This window comes from Schistocerca gregaria, chromosome 7, assembly GCF_023897955.1.
Source record: "Schistocerca gregaria isolate iqSchGreg1 chromosome 7, iqSchGreg1.2, whole genome shotgun sequence".
Lineage (NCBI taxonomy): Eukaryota > Metazoa > Arthropoda > Insecta > Orthoptera > Acrididae > Schistocerca > Schistocerca gregaria.
Window position 1 is genome coordinate 480645336 of NC_064926.1, and position 20740 is coordinate 480666075.

At 40.2% G+C, this 20740-nt stretch overlaps 1 protein-coding gene across 1 annotated transcript in view; it reads left to right on the forward strand.

The window, feature by feature from the left end:
* The window catches only part of LOC126281918 (SET and MYND domain-containing protein 4-like), a 148320-nt gene that overhangs the window by 41030 nt on the left and 86550 nt on the right, over nt 1–20740 (forward strand). The window contains exon 3 of the mRNA XM_049981247.1: nt 15784–15955. Coding sequence (XP_049837204.1) covers nt 15784–15955 — 172 coding nt within the window. The remainder of the gene's footprint in view (nt 1–15783; nt 15956–20740) is intronic.

The following is a 20740-nucleotide window of genomic DNA, read 5'->3' on the forward strand; positions in this document are numbered from 1 at the left end:
GTGCCCCCACTGAGAGAGTCTATGCCCTTGTAGACCAGAACCTTCAACCTAATACCTGGAACCTACCCTCCCATATAAAAGATATTAACCATTTCCTCCATCAACTCTCCACAGTTCCTGTCCCTTTACCACACGATGCCCTGCTCATCACTATTGATGCCATCTCCCTGTACACTAACATTCCTTACCACTATTCAACACTACATTTTCCAATGCCTAATGTATTACAAACCAATAATCTCTTTCCTAAATCGCCATGACCGACTATATTCTCACCCACAATTACTGTTCCTTTGAAGCCATTACCTACAAACAGATCCATGATATGGCTATGGGCACCCACATGGCGCCATCCTACGCTAACCTATTTATGGGCCATCAAGAGGAATCCTTCCAAAAAATCCAGAATCCTAAACCCCTCACCTAGTACAGATTCATTGATGACATCTTTGTTATCTGTAACAAAGGTGAGGACATGCTATCCACCTTCCTCCAGAACTCCAACAATTTCTCCTCCATTTGCTTCACATGATCCTTCTCAACACAACAAGCCACCTTCCTAGATCTTGACCACTACCTCAAGGATGCGTACATCAGTACCTCCGTCCATATCAAACCTACTAACCACCAGCAACACCTCCACTTCGACAGCTGCCACCTGTTCCACACCGAGACATCCCTTCTGTACAGCCTACCCATGGTAGTCGCATCTGCAATGATGAGCAGTCCCTCTTGAAATATACTGAGGATCTCACTGAAGCCTTCACTGACCGTAATTATCCTCCCAATCTTGCCTTATCTTTCCAGTCTCCCACTATCTCCCAAACTCCCACCGTCCGGCCACAGAGGAATATTCCCCTCATAACTCAGTACCACTCAGGCCTGGAGCAACTGAATTACATTCTCTGCCAGGGTTTCGATTACCTCTTATTGTGCCCTGAAATGAGATATGCCCTGTCCACTATTCCTTCCACCCCTCACACTGATCCTGCTGTCCACCAAACCTACACAATATACTCGTTCATCCTTACACAATCCCTGCTCCCAATCCCTTACCTCATGAGTCGTGCCCCTATAATAGACCTAGATGTAAGACCTGTCCCATACATCCTCCCACCACCACCTATTCCAGTCCAGTAACAAGCATCACTATGATCATCCTTCCTTACACACCTGCTGCTCCCAATCCCTTACCTCATGGCTCATACCCTTGTAATAGACATAGATGCAAGATCTGTCCCATACATCCTCCCACCACCACCTACTCCAGTCCAGTCCACAGCTCATGGTCTTGCAGTCGCATTATCGCTTCCCGAGCACAGGGTCTTGGGTTCGATACCCGGCTGGGTCAGGGATTTTCACTTGTCTTGAGATGACTGGATGTTTGCGTTGTCTTCATCATTTCATAATCATTCATGAAAGTGGTGAGTTTGGACTGAGCAAAGGTTGGTAATTTGTACGGGCGCTGATAAACACGCAGTTGAGCGCCCCACAAACCAAACATCATCATCATCATCATCATCATCATATTCCAGTCCAGTCACTAACATCACGTATCCCATCGGAGGCAGGGTTACCTGCACAACCAGCCATGTAGTCTATGAGCTAAGCTGCAACCACTGTACTGCATTCTATGTAGGCATGATAACCAACAATCTGTCTGTCTGCATCAATGGCCACTGATAAACTGTGGCCAAGAAACAAGTGGACCACCCTGTTGCTGAACACTCTGCCAAACATGACATCCTTCATTTCAATGACTGCTTCACAGCCTGCACCATATGGATCCTCCCCACCTACACCAGCTCTTCTGAAATGCACAAGTGGGAACTTTCCCTGCAATACATCCTACATTCCTGTAACCGTCCTGGCCTCAACCTTCGTTAGTTGCTGTCCTCACCCATCCAGCCCCTTCCCCAGCCTTTCGTCTAACTTGCAACACTTCACTGTCTCCCATCCCAACCACACTATCCCTCCCCCTTCCTGCCCCAGCATCCTCCTTACCCCCACCCAGTTGCCACTTCCATTATACACTGGTGCTGCTGCTCGCAACGTGGTTTCAGTTGCCTGAGACTGCAGTCATGTGCGTAAGTTTGTTTTTTTGCATGCATATGTGTGTCTGTTGTTGATGAAGGCCTTATTGGGGAAAGCTTTAATTGTGATAGTCCTCTTGTTGTGCCTATCTGCAACTCAACATCTCCTCTAAATGGTGAGTAGCAATTTTTCCTTCTCATAATATTGTTACATTCAATTCTGGATTTTCCATTGTTTGATTCATATAAAAATCAACATATATAAACACTTAATGTTATAATGATGATGATAATAAACTTTAAATCCAGATTCAGTGGCGAAAAAAGGCTATGTGATATTATACTTCAGTTATGCTACTACTCAGTTGAAGATTTCATATAGGATGAACCAAATATTCAAGAGGAATGTAGTTTATCAATTGTCTTGTTATGTAAATATAGATGTCTTTTCACAAAAAAGTTACATTAACTTTTAAACACTACTATAACTTTTTAACTATAGTTTTATATCAGTGAAGTTGTATTGCCCAATTTTTGATGTGTCTCCTGAACACTAATCAAATGATTGGCATTGTATATTATGAGATGAATTAATCACAATTCACAAGCCACTTATGAAAAACATGAGTCAGAACAGTACACTAAATTCTTAGAAATCTTCCTGGAAAGGAAATGGGGTTAGCAGTCCACAGTGTGAAAAAATTTAAGTATGCCATGCTAGCCTAATGTGTTACCACAAAAATTGTTCATATGCACTCACCAAATCTCTTGTTCACTTTTTAGTAGCCACAAATTTTATGTATGGCAATAACTCTTTTGAAATTCTTAAATCCATGGATTCTCATGGGCAGTTTTATGTAAAATTTCTAATCATCCTTAGAAAATGCTGGTACATACTCGCGACCAATGTTTTGTTGTATTCACCAAAGTAATTTGTCATCCAGAATAAAGGGTAGCAGAAAGTGAACCCCCTATCAAAGAAATTTGGTACTGTAATTCAGTGATATGCTTGTACACATGCAACCAGACTCATCACAAGGTGAATACTATTAGAGTCAGTGATGATCGGCAAATTTAATAGTTCAGACAAGGCTGCTGATAAACAGTTTAAAAAAAAGTGCATCTAAAAAGATCAGCGAATGGTCTCAAATAATGCAGGAAACAAGAGTTACAAACAAATACCTGTACTGGCTTTCAAAGTATTCATCATTAGGTTCAATGCACTTCTGACATCAGTTGTAAAGCTGTTGGAAACTGTTAGCAAACACTTCTTGTGGAATCACTTGAAGTACTGTGATCATGTGTTGTTGAATATTTGCATCATTACAGCAGATAAGACCTGGTGCTACCAATGCGATCCAGAGACCAAGAGACAGTCAATGGTAAGGAGTTCATCTTCCCTGCCTCCCAAAACTAGTGGGATGACAAAATTCAAGACCAAGACAATGTTGATTGGCTTTTATGATGGCAGCTGCTTGACCCTTGATGAATTTCTACCCGCGGGAGGTAGGGAAGATGATGAAAACCATACCACTGACTATGGCTTGGTCTCTGAATTGTATTGGTGGCATCAGGTCCCATCTCTTGTACTGATACAGATATCCAACATCCTGTGACTACAGTGCTTTAAGCAATTCCACAAGAAGTGTTTGTTGACAGTTTCTGAAAGCTTTTCAGCTAATGTCAGAAGTCTGTTGTAGCTAATGGTGATCACTTTGAAGGGCAGTAAACATAATTTATTTGTAAATCTTGTTTCTTTTATTTTTCAAAACCATTCACTAAAATTTTCAGATTCACCTTGTTGTCCAATTTAAAATAATAATAACCACTTTGACAATCAGCATTGACTGTCCAGTAATCACTTGTTGATAGCTTCAGGCATAAACTGCAATAACTATAGATCTGCGACAACTATGACAGTGGTGACAACTGGTCAAAACTGGTCATTAACTTCTGGGCAAAGATGTGCAGCTGCTCTTACTCATGATCAGCAGATGAGAGTGCATTTATGATCTATTTGTCAGATGCACAAAGTAGCTCCTAGTTTCAGTGCTCCATGTGGCACAAGACACAAGTATCGGCAGATAGCTGGACTATTTTAATGTCTTGTGGTGGAAGCACAACAAGGTTACTGTGGTGTGAGCCCCCTATATGGCGAACGACCAGGATGATGTGGTGTCACTGTGGAGAATGCTTGGTTGGTAGTGCTTCTGTAGTTATGGCTGTGTACTGTGTCCAATGGTCTAGACAGTACTTGGTCTAGAACAAATTCTAAATGCTTTGCCTTTTTTGGGTAAAAGTGTACAATGCAGCTGCAACTATTTAGTAGTTGCTCAAATATTTAGCAACACTGTTGAGACCTTTTGTACTACAATATGCATGCTATCACTATAATTCAACAAATTTTATTAAAGGTTTAAAAATGCTTCAGTTTAGTGGCTCTGGTATATTGATTCTTTCTCAGTGACTGGCTCCAAATTTGAGTTGTTTGCATCATTATTATGGATTTGTTAAGCCATACTTACTTTTATATGTTTTGAAAGAATTGATGGTGCATCTTGGGTAGTGCACTTTCACGGAAAGTGTTGAATTGATTTATGGAGGATTCTGAAGAAAAAGCAGCTAATATTGAATTTCTGATGGTATTCTTGAGGTATGTTCATGATGCCATCATAGTGTGTCCTCATGGTGAAAGTTAATTGATAGGGTACTCATAATTATCAGGTCCCTCCAAGGGAATATTAAGTGTACTATTGAATGGGTATCTGCTGTCTTACTTTGACAGAACAAAAGAGGGTGTCTAGCACATTTTATTTAGCGTGAGCCCTCCCATACAGACCTATACTTGCAGCTTTTCGGTTGCTGTCATTCTTCACAGACTACGAGAGTCCATGAAATTCCACAGAAATTTGTCTAAGAGGAGGCAAGTTGCTCAAATTGACTTTCTTTATATAGAAGATTCAATAAATTGGAAGACTTATCCACTAAGTGCTAAAAGGTACATTAAATGTAACATATGTTTAATGACTGATACTTTTTCCACTCGGTATATTTTTGAAAGTAAAATAGTTTTAAACCTAACAGCTAAGCATATAATATTAGCACATGCAAAGGACATCTTAAACATATCAAATAAGTTAGGAAATGGAGCTATGAAGTATTCACTGAATGTATTTGTATTCGTTTACCAGTAACAAAAATGTTAAAATGTTTAGAATTTTGAGTAGAAAACGAGTCAGAAGGACAGAAAACCTATCTATGCATCAACAAAAATAACTATCAAGAAATTCCACTATTTAAAACTGGAGGACCAATAAATAAGGTTTAAAAATTGCTCTTACAACTTTGATGATATACATATACCATATTTCTTACAAAACTTTGCACTGAATTGTGGTAAACCATTTACTAGGTCATGGGTCACTTTCATGTCTTCTATTTTTTAAATGTTGGGTGTCATAATTGAAGTTGTGCAGAATATTTTATGATAACAACTTTTTTGAGCTGTTTTGGTAACCCAGGCCAGCATTCAACAACCTGAATTTAGGAAAATTCTCAAAACCATGCACATATTGGATGGCAGAGCTGACTTAACAGCCTAGGACTCAACCAAGACTAGAACTAGAGACTAGAAATCTACTCTGCCTACAGCATGGGTTTTGAAAAAGATGATCATGTGAAGCCCAGCTTGCGCTATTCGTCCACGAGACTCAGAGGGCCATAGACACGGGTTCCCTGGTAGATGGTGTGTTTCTTGACAAGGCATTTGATACAGTTCCCCACAGTCGTTTAATGAACAAAGTAAGAGCATATAGACTATCAGACCAATTGTGTGATTGGATTGAAGAGTTCCTAGATAACAGGATGCAGCATGTCATTCTCAATGGAGAGAAGTCTTCCAAAGTAAGAGCGATTTCAGGTGTGCCGCAGGGGAGTGTTGTAGGACTGTTGCTATTCACAATATACATAAATGACCTTGTGGATAACATCGGAAGTTCACTGAGGCTTTTTGCGGATGATGCTGCAATATGTCGAGAGATTGTAACAATGGAAAATTGTACTGAAATGCAGGAGGATCTGTAACGAATTGATGCATGGTGCAGGGAATGGTAATTGAATCTCAATGTAGACAAGTGTAATGTGCTGTGAATATACAGAAAGAAAGATCCTTTGTCATTTAGATACAATATACCAGGTCAGCAACCAGAAGCAGTTAATTCCATAAATTATCTTGGAGTAGGCATTAGGATTGATTTAAAATGAAACGATCATATAAAGTTGATCGTTGCTAAAGCAGATGCCAGATGGAGATTCACTGGAAGAATCCTAAGGAAATGCAGTCTGAAAACAAAGGAAGTAGGCTGCAGTACACTTGTTTGCCCACTGCTTGAATACTGCTCACTGGTGTGGGATCCGTACCAGATAGGGTTGATAGAAGTGATAGAGAAGATCCAACAGAGAACAGTGCGCCTTGTTACAGGATCATTTAGTAATCACGAAAGCATTATGGATATGATAGATAAACTCCAGTGGAAGACTCTTCAGGAGAGATGCTCAGTAGCTCAGTACAGGCTTTTGTTGAAATTTCGAGAACATACCTTCACCAAGGAGCCAATCAGTATATTGCTCCCTCCTATGTATATATTGTGAAGAGACCATGAGTATAAAATCGGAGATATTAGAATCCACATAGAGGCATACCGACAATCTTTCTTTCCACGAATAATACGAGACTGGAATAGAAGGGAGAACCAATAGAGGTACTCAAAGTACCCTCCGCCAGACACCGTCAGGTGGTTTGCGAACTATGGATGTAGATGTAGATGTATGTGTCCCTAATTAGACTTGGTGTTGTACAGTCATGCAAACTAGAATTTCAAAATTTGTAACTGTATAATTGCACCTTTCATTCTGTTCTATTCCACAGAATTCAAGATTTTCCAATATCCTGGTGTGGGGGGGTCTATTTTGATTTGATATTTCACACTTTTTTCTGTTTTCTAAAGTAGAAATTACTTTTTCTCTTTCCAACTGTTGCATTTTGCCACAGATGAACACACTTAACATTCTTCAAGGTCTAGTAAAATCACTCTGACATTTACAACTGTATGTAGTCTCACATAAAGTCTTGTTTCGGCATTGAGAAAATGTAGACTACCATTTTAATTATATTGTGGAGTGGGGAAAGCGAGGAATTGAGGCCAGATGTTAGACTAGTGAGGAAGAAAAGAAGCGTCCTTGGAAGTTGGGATGGATATTGCATGTCAGGGTGTTGCTCTTCTTTTCTGCAGCTCGGTAAGGGCCATATGAGGAAGCAACAGATGGAAGATAGGAGCCACTATTTTGGCAACAATCTGTGAAAGTTTGTATTAGCCTTGACTGCAGGACAGCATCAAAAGTGCTTCCGCACCAAGCAAATGGCACAATTTCTCATGAATCTTCTAACAAACATGCTAACCCAGGTAATACAGTCATAGCTGAGTCATAATTTGCAGTTTAGAAGAATCAAATGAATTACACACTGGACTCGCATTCGGGAGGACGACGGTTCAATCCCGTCTCCGACCATCCTGATTTAGGTTTTCCGTGATTTCAGGCAAATGCCGGGATGGTTCCCTTGAAAGGGCACGGCCGATTTCCTTCCCAATCCTTCCCTAACCCGAGCTTTCGCTCCGTCTCTAATGACCTCGTTGTCGACGGGACATTAAACACTAACCACCACCACCAAATGAATTATTTCTAGTAACATGTGAGAATTCTGTAATTACTTGAAATTCTTCAGAGGAGATACCAGGAGGGACAAAATACTCCTTCTTGCCCCAGTGTCAAGCAGATACCTATGTGACAGTCTGTAGTAGTTTGATTCATAGGGCCCAGGCAGTGCCTGAAGCTGACAGCCTCTGGGATGAGCTGGTATACTTAAGAGATTGTATTGAGGAAAAATACTGGAACACAACATCATATTAAGAAAGCTGTACATGTCAATGTACGAGACCAACCACATGAAGAGAAGAGAGACATGAAGTTTACAGCTTTCCGAAACATCAGCTGAGAATCACCTTTCACCTGCCAAGACAGCAACATTCCTGAGTGCAGAGAAGGATGATTTGCCTTTGAAAATGGTGGAAATCTACCAAATTTTATACCAATACAAGAAAATTTATGCAGGGAAAACTGTATACCTGTGGCATACTTGCCTTCCACAGCTGAACAAATCTGTGGTGGCTAATAATTGTGTTTCCAAAAGTAGTGGAAATACAATTGAAAGACAGCCTCATCAACTGGAATGAGGGCCTCCATCCAGTCATTTCATGGAATTATCTAATTTTATACGTTCTCTCTCACAGAAATACCTGAATACCTGTTCTGAGTGTTCACTCCCTGACAGTCTGCTACCTGCCACAAATGTGAATAATGAACCAGCTGAATAAAAATCATAGTGGATTTATGGTGTCACGATAACCTCTGTGCTTGTTTACACTTGGTGCTTGTAATATATTATCTTTGACACATGAATTTTGTGCATTACTTGTGCTGTTGTGACAACTGACATTTCTTATTGTTTCTAGTGAAATATTTCAGTAAAATTTTCATTCAGTGTTTTAACTTCATTGAGTGTTCCAGTGGCCATTTGAATTGTTGGTTTTAGATAATAAATTTTGTGAAGTTTTGTTGGTATTGGTATTAGCTGTGGTGTAGTAGTATTAATACAATTAGTTGCTTTCTTAGTAGTTCTATAAATAGTTCTACTGGCGTTACTTCAGTAATGGAGACGTATAACTTTTTTCAGTAACTGTAAAATTTTACCATGCGTGAGAAGTGTGGGTTTTTTCATAGGTTTGTGAGTAGTGGTTTATGATGTGGGATTTTTTCAAAGTATTTTCATTGGGGGTGGGGGCAGTGGCGGGGATGGGGGGGGGGGGGGGGGGGAAGGGTAATGCAGTGGGGAAGCCAGTGGGCATTATAGCAAGATCCTCTCCTGGGAATGCAGAATCTGTAGTAGAAATAAGTTGATAGAGGAGAAGGAGCATAAGTTCTGTGCCTTTCATGTGCAGTTACAACATGCAAAGGAGGAACTAGATAGGTTGAGGAGGCTGAAGGGTGGTAGGGAATGGGAACTGGCAATTAGCAAGAAGGCAGCTATGAAGAGGAGGTATTCAGACAGTTATACTTTGCATATATGCAATAGATTTGAGTGGAGAAGAGCCTCACATAGCTGTAGATGTAGGGAACATGCAGCAGCCCTCAGCAGTTAGGAGGCTTAGGTTAGTTGCAAAGTCAAACAGAAAGAAGAAGGTTCTGTTGCTAGGTAGTTCACAAGGTAGAGGTGTGGGCCAGGAGTTGCAAGAAGTGTTGAGGAGTGAGTATCAGGTCACCAGCATTGTGAAGCCAACTGCAGGGTTGGCTCAAGTGACTGACAGCATAGGGGGGTTATGAAGGAATTTTGTGAAGGATGATAAGGTAGTGATAGTGGTTGGAGCAGGGAACAGTCTTGATAGCAACAGGGAATATGATGTAGGTGGTGACCTGGTAAAGATATCTACTCAAACTGGTGGCTCTAATGTGCATTTCCTGCAACTGTTTTAGCATCATGATCAGCCTGATCTTAATGCGGCTGTTAGAGGGTACTGATGGCAGAGGGCATGGGTCACATCTCAGTGCTGCCAATTAGGTCTATCAGTAGATCGGGATTCACTAGGCATGGCCTGCACCTCAATAGGTATGGGAATGGGAGGATGGCAAAGCTTATAGGACAGTGCATTGGGTGGTGGGACCACTCATGGAAAAATTCCTGTACTAGTTGGTGTTAGAGCTGTGCCTTTTTTATATTGAAGTCAGCTGATAGGTGTATCTGCTTAAAGGAAGTCTCTCAACTAAGTGGTCACCTTCTGAGGATGTAATGTTTCCAAGTAGAGAAGGAATTAGCACATTTCATCAAAATATAAGAGGTATTAGGGATAAAGTTAGTGAACTGCTTATAGATGTTTACTCTGAAATTATTGGTATATCAGTGCACCACTTAAATAATTTGACAATTCAGAGGCTACCTTTACCAGGATACAGATTTGCTGGGTGTTTTTCAAGGAGTTTCTTGTGGGGTGGGGGAGTGGCAATGCACGTAAAAAACAGTATTCCATTTGAGTCCATAGATGTATCATGGTTCTGCATGGAACAGATATTTGAATGTTGTGCAGGGGCTGTTGAATTTAGCGTAACTAAACATCTAATCGTTGTTGTTTATAGGTCTCCTAGCTCTGACTTCAGAGCATTTCTGCTCAAGATAGAGAAGGTTCTTGATACACTTTGTAGGAAGTACCAGAAATTAGTTATATGTGGTGACTTCAATATAAATTTTGTATATGATGGTGCAAGAAAAATGATGTTGGTAGATCCCATAAATTCATATGACCTGATACAGACTATGTTTTTCCAACGAGAGTGCAGGGGAACAGTTGCACAGCTATAGGCAATAGTTTTATTCATTCTTAATTACTGGATGGGCATTCTGTTAGTAAAAGGGTGAATGGCCTTTCAGACTTTGATGCAGATATTTTAACACTAAAAGGCTTTAATATTCAAACAAATTTCACATTTAATTACAAACTATGTAGGAAAGTTAATCCAACAGCAATAGAGATTTTTCTAAACCTTGTCAAGGAATAAGAGTGGCAGGATGTTTATAGTGCCGATAACACAGATGACAAATATAATGCTTTCCTTAACATATTTCTCTTGCTCTTGTGAGTTGCTTTCCATTAGAGTGTTCTAAATGGGGTACTAGCAGTAATAGGCAGCCCAGTGGCTGACTAGTGGGATAAGGATATCTTGTAGAAAAAAGCGGGAATTATATCAGAATGTTAGAAGTATCACAATCAAGCTACTGTAGCCCATTACAAACAGTATTGTAAGGTGCTTATAAATGTTATTAGGGAGGCAAAGAGTATATGGTATACAAATAGAGTAGCTAATTCACAGGATAAAATTAAAACCATATGGTCAGTTGTGAAGGAAGTGTCTGGTCAGCACCACAAGGTCGACGATATAAAGTCACTCCGCAGTAAAAATATTTCTGTTACTGATAAATCAGATATATGCAGTGCTTTTTTCCTAAAAAAAGTTTGAGGGTACTCCGACATGGGACATAATAGAGTGAAAATTAGTTATAACTAAAGCGTGGGATACCTTCTGTCTGCTTTGAGCCATGACATCATCAACATGTAAAACTACAAAAAAATGGTATAGGATACTGCTTGAATACTGCTCAGCAGTGTGGGATCCGTACCAGATAGGGTTGATAGAAGAGACAGAGAAGATCCAACGGAGAGCAGCGCGCTTCATTACAGGATCATTTAGTAATCGCGAAAGCATTACGAATATGACAGATAAACTCCAGTGGAAGACTCTGCAGGAGAGATGCTCAGTAGCTTGGTACGGGCTTTTGTTAAAGTTTCGTGAACATACCTTCACCGAAGAGTCAAGCAGTATATTGCTCCCTCCTACGTATATCTCGCGAAGAGACCATGAGGATAAAATCAGAGATATTAGAGCCCACACAGAAGCATACCGACAATCCTTCTTTCCACGAACAATACGAGACTGGAATAGAAGGGAGAACTGATAGAGGTACTCAAGGTACCCTCCACCACACACCGTCAGGTGGCTTGCGGAGTATGGATGTAGATGTAGATGTAGACAATGCGCTGACGCAGGTTGTCAGGCGTTGTTGGTGGATCATGATAGCAAATATCCTTCAACTTTCCCCACAGAAATAAATCTGGAGATGTCAGATCCGGTGAACGTGTGGAGCATGTAATGGTGCTTCGATGACCAATCCACCTGTCATGAAATATGCTATTCAATACTGCTTCAACTGCATGCAAGCTATGTGCCGGACATCCATCATGTTGGAAGTACATCGCCATTCTGTCATGCAGTGAAACATCTTGTAGTAACATCGGTAGAACATTACGTAGGAAATCAGCATACATTACACCATTTAGATTGCCATCGATAAAATGGGGGCCAATTATCCTTCCTCCCATAATGCCGCACCATACATCAACCTGCCAAGGTCACTGATGTTCCACTTGTCACAGCCATCGTGGATTTTCTGTTGCCCAATAGTGCATATTATTCCGGTTTACGCTACCGCTGTTGGTGAATGAAGCTTCATCACAAAATAGAACGCATGCAAAATATCTATCATTGTCCCCATAATTTCTCTTGTGCACAGTGGCAGAACTGTGCATGACATTCAAAGTCATCGCCATGAAATTCCTGGTGCATGGATATATGGTACGGGGTGCTCGATGTTGATGTAACATTCTCAATACCAACAGTTTTGAGATTCCTGATTCTTGTGCGATTTGTCTGCTACTGATGTGCAGATTAGCCACGACAGCAGCTAAAACACCTACTTGGGCATCATCATTTGTTGCAGGTCGCGGTTGACATTTCACATGTGAGTGAACACTTCGTGTTTCCTTAAATAATGTAACTATCTGGCAAACGGTCCGGACACTTGGATGATGTCGTCCAGGATACCGAGCAGCATACATAGCACACGCCCATTGGGCATTTTGATCACAATTAACACGATGTAGACCTTTCCCGCAATTGGTTAACGGTCCATTTTAACACGGGTAATGTATCACGAAGCAAATACCATATGAATTATTACATTCATGTTGTGTTTTAATTTAACCATGCATTCCGGAGTGTCTATTACATTTCTCTGTAACTCTTCCACAGATCTTTTAGGATCATTTGAGCCACCAATAATGATTGACATATAGGTTCCTGAAGTCAGCAGATAATTTGTCCACATTTTTAAAAATAATTTCCTTGATTTGTGCAGCAGGTTTTATAGCAATTGGCACACAGAAATGGTTACCTAATTTGTCTTGCAGTATATTCCCACAGTTTCTTCCTTAGTTGTCAGGTATGATAATAACTTTATCTCCTTTAGCAACAGTTATTTTATATGGCATCTCAATGAATAAACAGATGTGATTTCATACTCGGAAGCAAATTACTGACTTGCCTTGGCACTGGACGGGAGATTATCAGCCAAAACAACAAAACAAGAAATGATGATGCCCTGGATGTATATCTGAAATACTTCGATTCACATATAACCAGCTTTTTCCAAATTGTATTCCACCACAAACATATTTAAAATGAAATGATATTTCAGTGTAATGTGCTATCGACAAGAAGTTTCAGGCACAAATAAATACTTTTGGCTGGGTAAATGTGTTTTTCATTTTGTGTAATAGTGTACTGTGTTATCCAATATCATATGGTATATTTGTGCTGCTGATGTGATCAAATCAATGAAATAGTGAAATTTTATTCCAAAAGTTCTGCAGATCAATATTATGATGGTCTACAATCAAACCAAAGAACACAATGCTACTTTCTGAAATAACTTAAATAAGTCATAAATAATAAAACTTTTGTTAATGTTAATTTTTGTTTACTCTTAGAAGAAGACAAAGCATAAACTATTACCAAAAACCTCGATATTGTACTGTTCATGAAACAATGTGGCAAAAGTCTCCAAAAAATGAGATAAGGAGAACTCAGTCCATGGAGAGAATCCAAAGAATTTTAATGGATCATAAGTACAGGAGTCCACAAATTGGGACACTCTTTCAGGAGGATGTCATAGGAGCCATTTGTTCCCAGGTCCATTGTTAGTGATGTTACTGTAATATGGAAATGTCAGAGGAGCACTAAACCAAATAACTCTCTGGTTGTTTCAAGGAATTAATAAATGTAGTCTACTAATGATCAGGCATCACTGTCCAATACTGCAAAATATCTTCAGTTGTCAGTGACAGAACAATCTATCAAGAGATGATGCAACCCAGTTTCCACCATCATGTTGCTACACAGAAGCCACTGATTACAAGAATGAATATGCAATAATGCTGTCATTGGTCTGTGGAGCTGTGGAAGATGGTTTCATAGAATGATAAGTTATGGTACTTGGTACTCAGAAGGGCATCCCTGGACATGAGAAATGCCTGGAAAATGGTATTATCTCAGTATATCATACAGTAGTGGAACTGACATGATAATCTAGGACTGCTTTTCCTAGTTTGGGGTCAGAGCATTGTTATTACCAGCAGCAACTGTTCTACAGTCTGATGAAACTTCATAGAACTTATACTAAACACAGGCTAAAACTGTGTTGGCAAATACCAGTGATGTTGAAAAGAGTGATTAGTTTAGCCTAAACACTGACTATATAAACAGCAGCCAATCACAATAAGAATTACTTAAAAATATATCTGATAGCATTTTAGATGCACAAGTGTTTTAATGCTTTGAAAACATTACAGGTGGTCCTTTTTGATTAGGTCTAAAAATACTATACCTACTTGGTGAGTCATGTAAGACATTTTAAATATGATAATGGAAAGTTTTGGTAGAATGTAAATAAATCAGTAGTAAAGACAAAAACTTACTGAATAGTAGAGGCATTAAGTCACTGACAGTCATTAAAGAAAGAATGAGGACTTTGCTAGCTTCCGAACAAATCCATTTTTGAGCTAGAGAATATATACATACACATACATATCCGTTAAGACATCCCCCCCCTCTTCTTCTCTGTCTCTCTCTCTCTCTCTCTCTCTCTCTCTCTCTCTCTCTCTCTCTCTCTCTCTCTCTTACTGTCTCTGTCTCTCTCTCTCTCTCTCTCTCTCTCTCTCTCTCTCTCTCTCTCTCTCTCTCTCTGTGTGTGTGTGTGTGTGTGTGTGTGTGTGTGTGTGTGTGAGAGAGAGAGAGAGAGAGAGAGAGAGAGAGAGAGAGAGAGAGATTTTACACTTGCTCAAGCCTGAAAATGGATTCATTCAAAATCTAGCAAAGATTTCAGTCTTGTTTATGTGCTTTTTGATGACTCAACCTCTCTGCTATTTGGAAAGTTTTGCCTTTACTCCTAAATTATTAATGTAATACACATTTTATGTCATGAATGGGACAAGACATGAAACAATATTTTTCTGAAGTGAAACTACACAGAAAGGCATGTAATTTTGTTGTATGGTTAATATTTATAACATTTCTATCAACCAACATATTGAAAGCTGATAAGCTCAGCACTGAGCATCCATTAAGCTCCAAGCTACTGAAGAAAGTATGATTACTTTTTAATGGAAATGTATACTTTTTAATGGAATTCAAAAGCTCTTGACAATACAGGTACAGTGATAATGCTTCTTAATGCTGGCTTTGAAAAATTTCATGAAAGTATCCAAGTAATATGTTGAAATTGAGAGGCAAGGTTGCCCAAATCCACTACTGTGGTGTAAACATATCTAATATTGTTGCTATATATAACAACAGAGCCTGGCCTGAGATCTATGCTTAGTGGTGTTTACATTGCAGTAATCAGTTCTAACCATTTATCACTCAATATCAGCACATTTATTAGATGATTCTGTGAAAAGTTTAACCAGCAAGTAACTGAAGGAAACAATACTTGGTTCAATATCTAAGTTGATGCAAGAGTGAAGAGTGTTATTCATGAACAAACTTATGTGCCTCTCTGCACAGTATCATTGTCCAACAACTTTGTTTGGTATATTGGACTGACCACGGGTTATCTGTGTGTGTATGTTTTGGAATTTTTCTGTCAACTTTAAATATTAAACACAGGACTCACATATGATACTCATGAAGCTGATGGAAAATTGATATCAGATAATGTTATTTATTGTTATAGCTGTAGTTGTAATTTTAGGTTCGTGAAGCAATTCTGAGTACAATGAAGCACGTCCGTCCTCTGTACCGTGCAAAGGATCCTGTTATAGCACAGCAAAAGTTGCTGGAGGGACACAAGGAAATGTCTAATGGAGATAATGCCAAGGCACTCATTTTATTCACGCAGGCTCTCCTGAGGGCAATGCCAGCAGGTCAGTGCCACTGTCCATGTCTGAATATTGCACTGATTTTCACCTGACCCTTACTGTGATATGACCACTTTTTGTATGTGTAGAAAGCCACCCTCCCAGACTTAACGTCTGTTGATGCTCAAGCGGGTGCACTGTTTCTCATAATATGAGTGGGTGTGTGGCATATTTTGTACACATGTGTAGAGTAGCTATCTTCACGTTACCAAGATAAACTAGTATGAGCAAAATCAAACTTTTTATCTAAGTTTAATGAAAAATGATAACTAACATTACATGAATTGGAGCATTGTTTAATTAAAACCAAGAAAAGAAAAAAAACTTTCATTCTATCTCTCTGTTACCATGGATATTTGTTACCCCAACCTACTCACCCACTTGAAGCATTAAACAATGCAGCTGCACCAGATCCCAGCTAGCTGTTTATTTGATTACTAATTATCTCATAGACAATTGCCTCATTGTGATATTGAGTTACTAACTGATAATCTGGGAGATTTTCTTGCATGAAATACAAATATTTTCTCATCCAGCTCGCTGTTTATTTTATATTACTGCTGCTCACTTGGACATATGACAACACAATTTATTACTATGTTTGCTAAAACAGTAATGAAGGAATAGGTATGGGCTCACAATTGTGAAACAACAATGGATGGTACAAAACAATTTTATTTGTTCTTGATGCACTTTATACACAAACGTGTCCACTGGAGGGAAAACTACAATCTCCCTCCTCCTAACCCCACTCAGATCTTATATCATCTGTGGATGGAAGCTGGTACAGTCAATATTTGACTCCCTATCCTCTCTGATATCTTGCCCTTCACCTTTGGTCCCCTGACCACCATTACTGGTAGGTCCTCTCAACTTTTTCCTCCTTTCTCATTGAGTGAGGAACAAACAATATTATGAAAAGCATAGGTGCTCCCCCCAAATAGCGAAGATGCTAAGTCACCAACAGGCACAACACAAAGACTGTCAGAAAATGAGCTTTCAGTCAACAAGGCCTACATCAGAGATAGAACATATACTTACACAAACACAACTCACACACACGACTGTGGTCCGTGGCTGCTGAGGCCATGCTGCAAGCAGCTGCACATGATGGGAGATGCAACCAGATGGTGGGGATAAGGAGGAGGCTGTGACAGGGAGGGGGAGGGATAGCAGGGTAGGGGTGAGGGACAGAAAAGTGCTGCTTGTGGGAGCATACAGCGATGAGGTGGAGAGAGGGTAGGGCAGCTAGGTGCAGTTGGGAGGTTTGACGGAAGAAAGGAGAGAGGTAAGAAGACAGTGGGTGCATTATAGGGAGATGGTATCTAGAATGAAATGATAATTTAATCAAGACCCTAAGCTGTTGACAGATGTTGAGATACATCAACGGGGGCAGGTTAAAATGTGTGCCCTGACTCGGACGCGAATCCGGGATCTCCTGCTTACAAGGTAGACGCTCTATCCATCTGAGCCACTAAGGGCACAGAGGATAGTGTGACTGCAGGGATTTATCCCTTGCACACTCCCTGTGAGACCCACATTCCCAACTTAATGTCCACACACTACATTCGTGGTGCCCCTGCCTACTACACTCATTACTCATGGCAGACAATCTGACAGAGTCCCGTAAGAGTTCGAGCAATGCTTGTGCATCCGCACAGAAGAAGAACATGTCCAAAAGAACAGATACCATATCCATATATAGTTAAGGCTAAGCAGCCATTGACCTTCTTCTTCTGTGTGGATGCACATGCATTGCCCAAACCCTTACAGGACTCTGTCCGATTGTCTGCCATGAGTAATGAGTTCAGTGGTCAGGGGCACTACGAATGTAGTGTGTGAACATTAAGTTGGGAATGTGGGTCTCACAGGGAGCATGTAAGGAATAAATCTCTGCAGTCAAACTATCCTCTGTGCCCTCAGATGGATAGAGCGTCTGCCATGTAAGCAGGAGATCCCGAGTATGAGTCCCAGTCAGGGCACACATTTTCAACTGTCCCCGTTGATGTATATCAACACATGTCAAATGCTTTGGGTCTTGATTTAATTATCATTTCAGTGGGTGCACTGGTCGAATAGTAGACTGTGTATTGTTTGAACAGGAATAGAGAAAAGGCTAGAGGATAAGGACACAGACTAATGAAGGTTGAGGCCAGGAAGATTACGGGAACATAGGATATAATGCAGGGAGAGTTCCCACCTGCACAATTCATGGAGAACATTATGCTGAGAAGTGTGTTCAACAATATGGTGGTCCAGCTGTTTCTTGGGCATAGTTTGTTGGTGGCCATTCATCTGGACAGACAGCTTTTTAGTTGTCATGCCCATGTAGAATGCCCTCCGTCTAACCTCCTGACTGCACCTAGCTGCCCCACCCCCTCTCCACCTCGTCCCAGTATGCTCCCATGAGCAGTACTTTACTATTCCCCACCCATACCTTGCGATCCCTCCCCCTTCACATCCCAGCCTGCTCCTTACCCCTGCTACCCGGCTGACGGTCTTTTTGTTGTGCCTATCTGTGACTCAGCATCTCCACTACATGGTGAGTAGCCAAATATCTTTTTTACAATTATGTTACATTCCATCCTGGATTTTTCCATTGTTGAGTAAGGAACTAACAGTTCCAAAACAAATAGTTTCTATCTTTAAATGTGTCTGTTGGCAGTACTTTAATTTTGCTTTTGAAGGTAAGTATTGGTGAGCCATCTGTTGTTGTTGTTGTGGCCTTCAGTCCTGAGACAGGTTTGATGCAGTCATCTCCCAGTACCTACTGCAACCTATATCCTTCTGAATCTGCTTAGTGTATTCATCTCTTGGTCTCCCTATATGATATTTACCCTCCACACTGCCCTCCAATGCTAAATTTGTGATCCCTTGATGCCTCAGGACACGTCCTACCAACCAATCCCTTCTTCTAGTCAAGTTGTGCCACAAACTTCCCTTGTCCCCAATCCTATTCAATACCTCCTCATTAGTTACGTGATCTACCCACCTAATCTTCAATGTTCTTCTGTAGCACCACATTACAAAAGCTTCTATTCTCTTCTTGTCCAAACTATTTATTGTCCATGTTTCACTTCCATACATGGCCACACTCCATACAAATACTTTCAGAAACGACTTCCTGACACTTAAATCTATACTCGATGTTAACAAATTTCTCTTCTTCAGAAACGCTTTCCTTTCCATTGCCAGTCTACATTTTATATCTTCTCTACTTCAACCATTATCAGTTATTTTGCTCCCCAAATAGCAAAACTCCTTTACTACTTTAAGTGCCTCATTTCCTAATCTAATTCCCTCGGCATCACCCAACTTAATTCGACTACATTCCATTATCTACTCGTTTTGCTTTTGTTGATGTTCATCTTATACCCTCCTTTCAAGACACTGTCAATTCCGTTCAACTGCTCTTCCAAGTCCTTTGCTGTCTTTGACAGAATTACAGTGTCATCGGCAAACCTCAAAGTTTTTATTTCTTCTCCCTGGATTTTAATACCTACTTCAAATTTTTCTTTTGTTTCTTTTACTGCTTGCTCAATATACAGATTGAATAACATCGGGGAGAGGCTACAAACCTGTCTCACTCCCTTCCCAACCACTGCTTCCCTTTCATGCCCCTCGACTCTTATAACAGCCAACTGGTTTCTGTACAAATTGTAAATAGCCTTTCAATCCCTGTATTTTACCCTTCCACCTTCAGAATTTGAAAGAAAGTATTCCAGTCAACATTGTCAAAAGCTTTCTCTAAGTCTACAAATGCTAGAAATGCAGGTTTGCCTTTCCTTAATCTTTCTTCTAAGATAAGTCGTAAGGTCAGTATTGCCTCACGTGTTCCAACATTTCTATGGAATCCAAACTGATCTTCCCCGAGGTCAGCTTCTACTAGTTTTTCCATTCATTTGTAAATAATTCGTGTTAGTATTTTACAACTGTGACTTATTAAACTGATTGTTCGGTAATTTTCACATCTGTCAACACCTGCTTTCTTTGGGATTGGAATTATTATATTCTTTTTGAAGTCCGAGGGTATTTCACCTGTCTCATACATCTTGCTCACCAGATGGTAAAGTTTTGTCAGGGCTGGCTCTCCCAAGGCCGTCAGTAGTGCCAATGGAATGTTGTCTACTCCCGGGGCCTTGTTTCAACTCAGGTCTTTCAGTGCTCTGTCAAACTCTTCACGCAGTATCGTATCTTCCATTTTATCTTCATCTACATCCTCTTCCATTTCCATAATATTGTCCTCAAGTACACCGCCTTTGTATAGACCCTCTATATACTCCTCCCACCTTTCTGCTTTCCCCTCTTTGCTTAGAACTGGGTTTCCATCTGAGCTCTTGATATTCATACAAGTGGCTCTCTTTTCTCCAAAGATCTCTTTAATTTTCCTGTAGACTGTATCCTTCTTACCGCTAGTGAGATAAGCCTCTACATCCTTACATTTATCCTCTAGCCATCGCTGCTTAGCCATTTTGCACTTCCTGCCAATCTCATTTTTGAGACGTTTGTATTCCTTTTTGCCTGCTTCAATTACTGCATTTTTATATTTTCTCCTTTCATCAATTATATTCAATATTTCTTCTGTTACCCAAGAATTTCTACTAGCCCTCGTCGTTTTACGTACTTGATTCTGCTGCCTCCACTACTTCATCCCTCAGAGCTACCCATTCTTCTTCTACTGTATTTCTTTCCCCCATTCCCGTCAATTGTTCCCTTATGCTGTCCCTGAAACTCTGTACAACCTCTGGTTTACTCATTTATCCGGGTCCCATCTCCTTAAATTCCCACCTT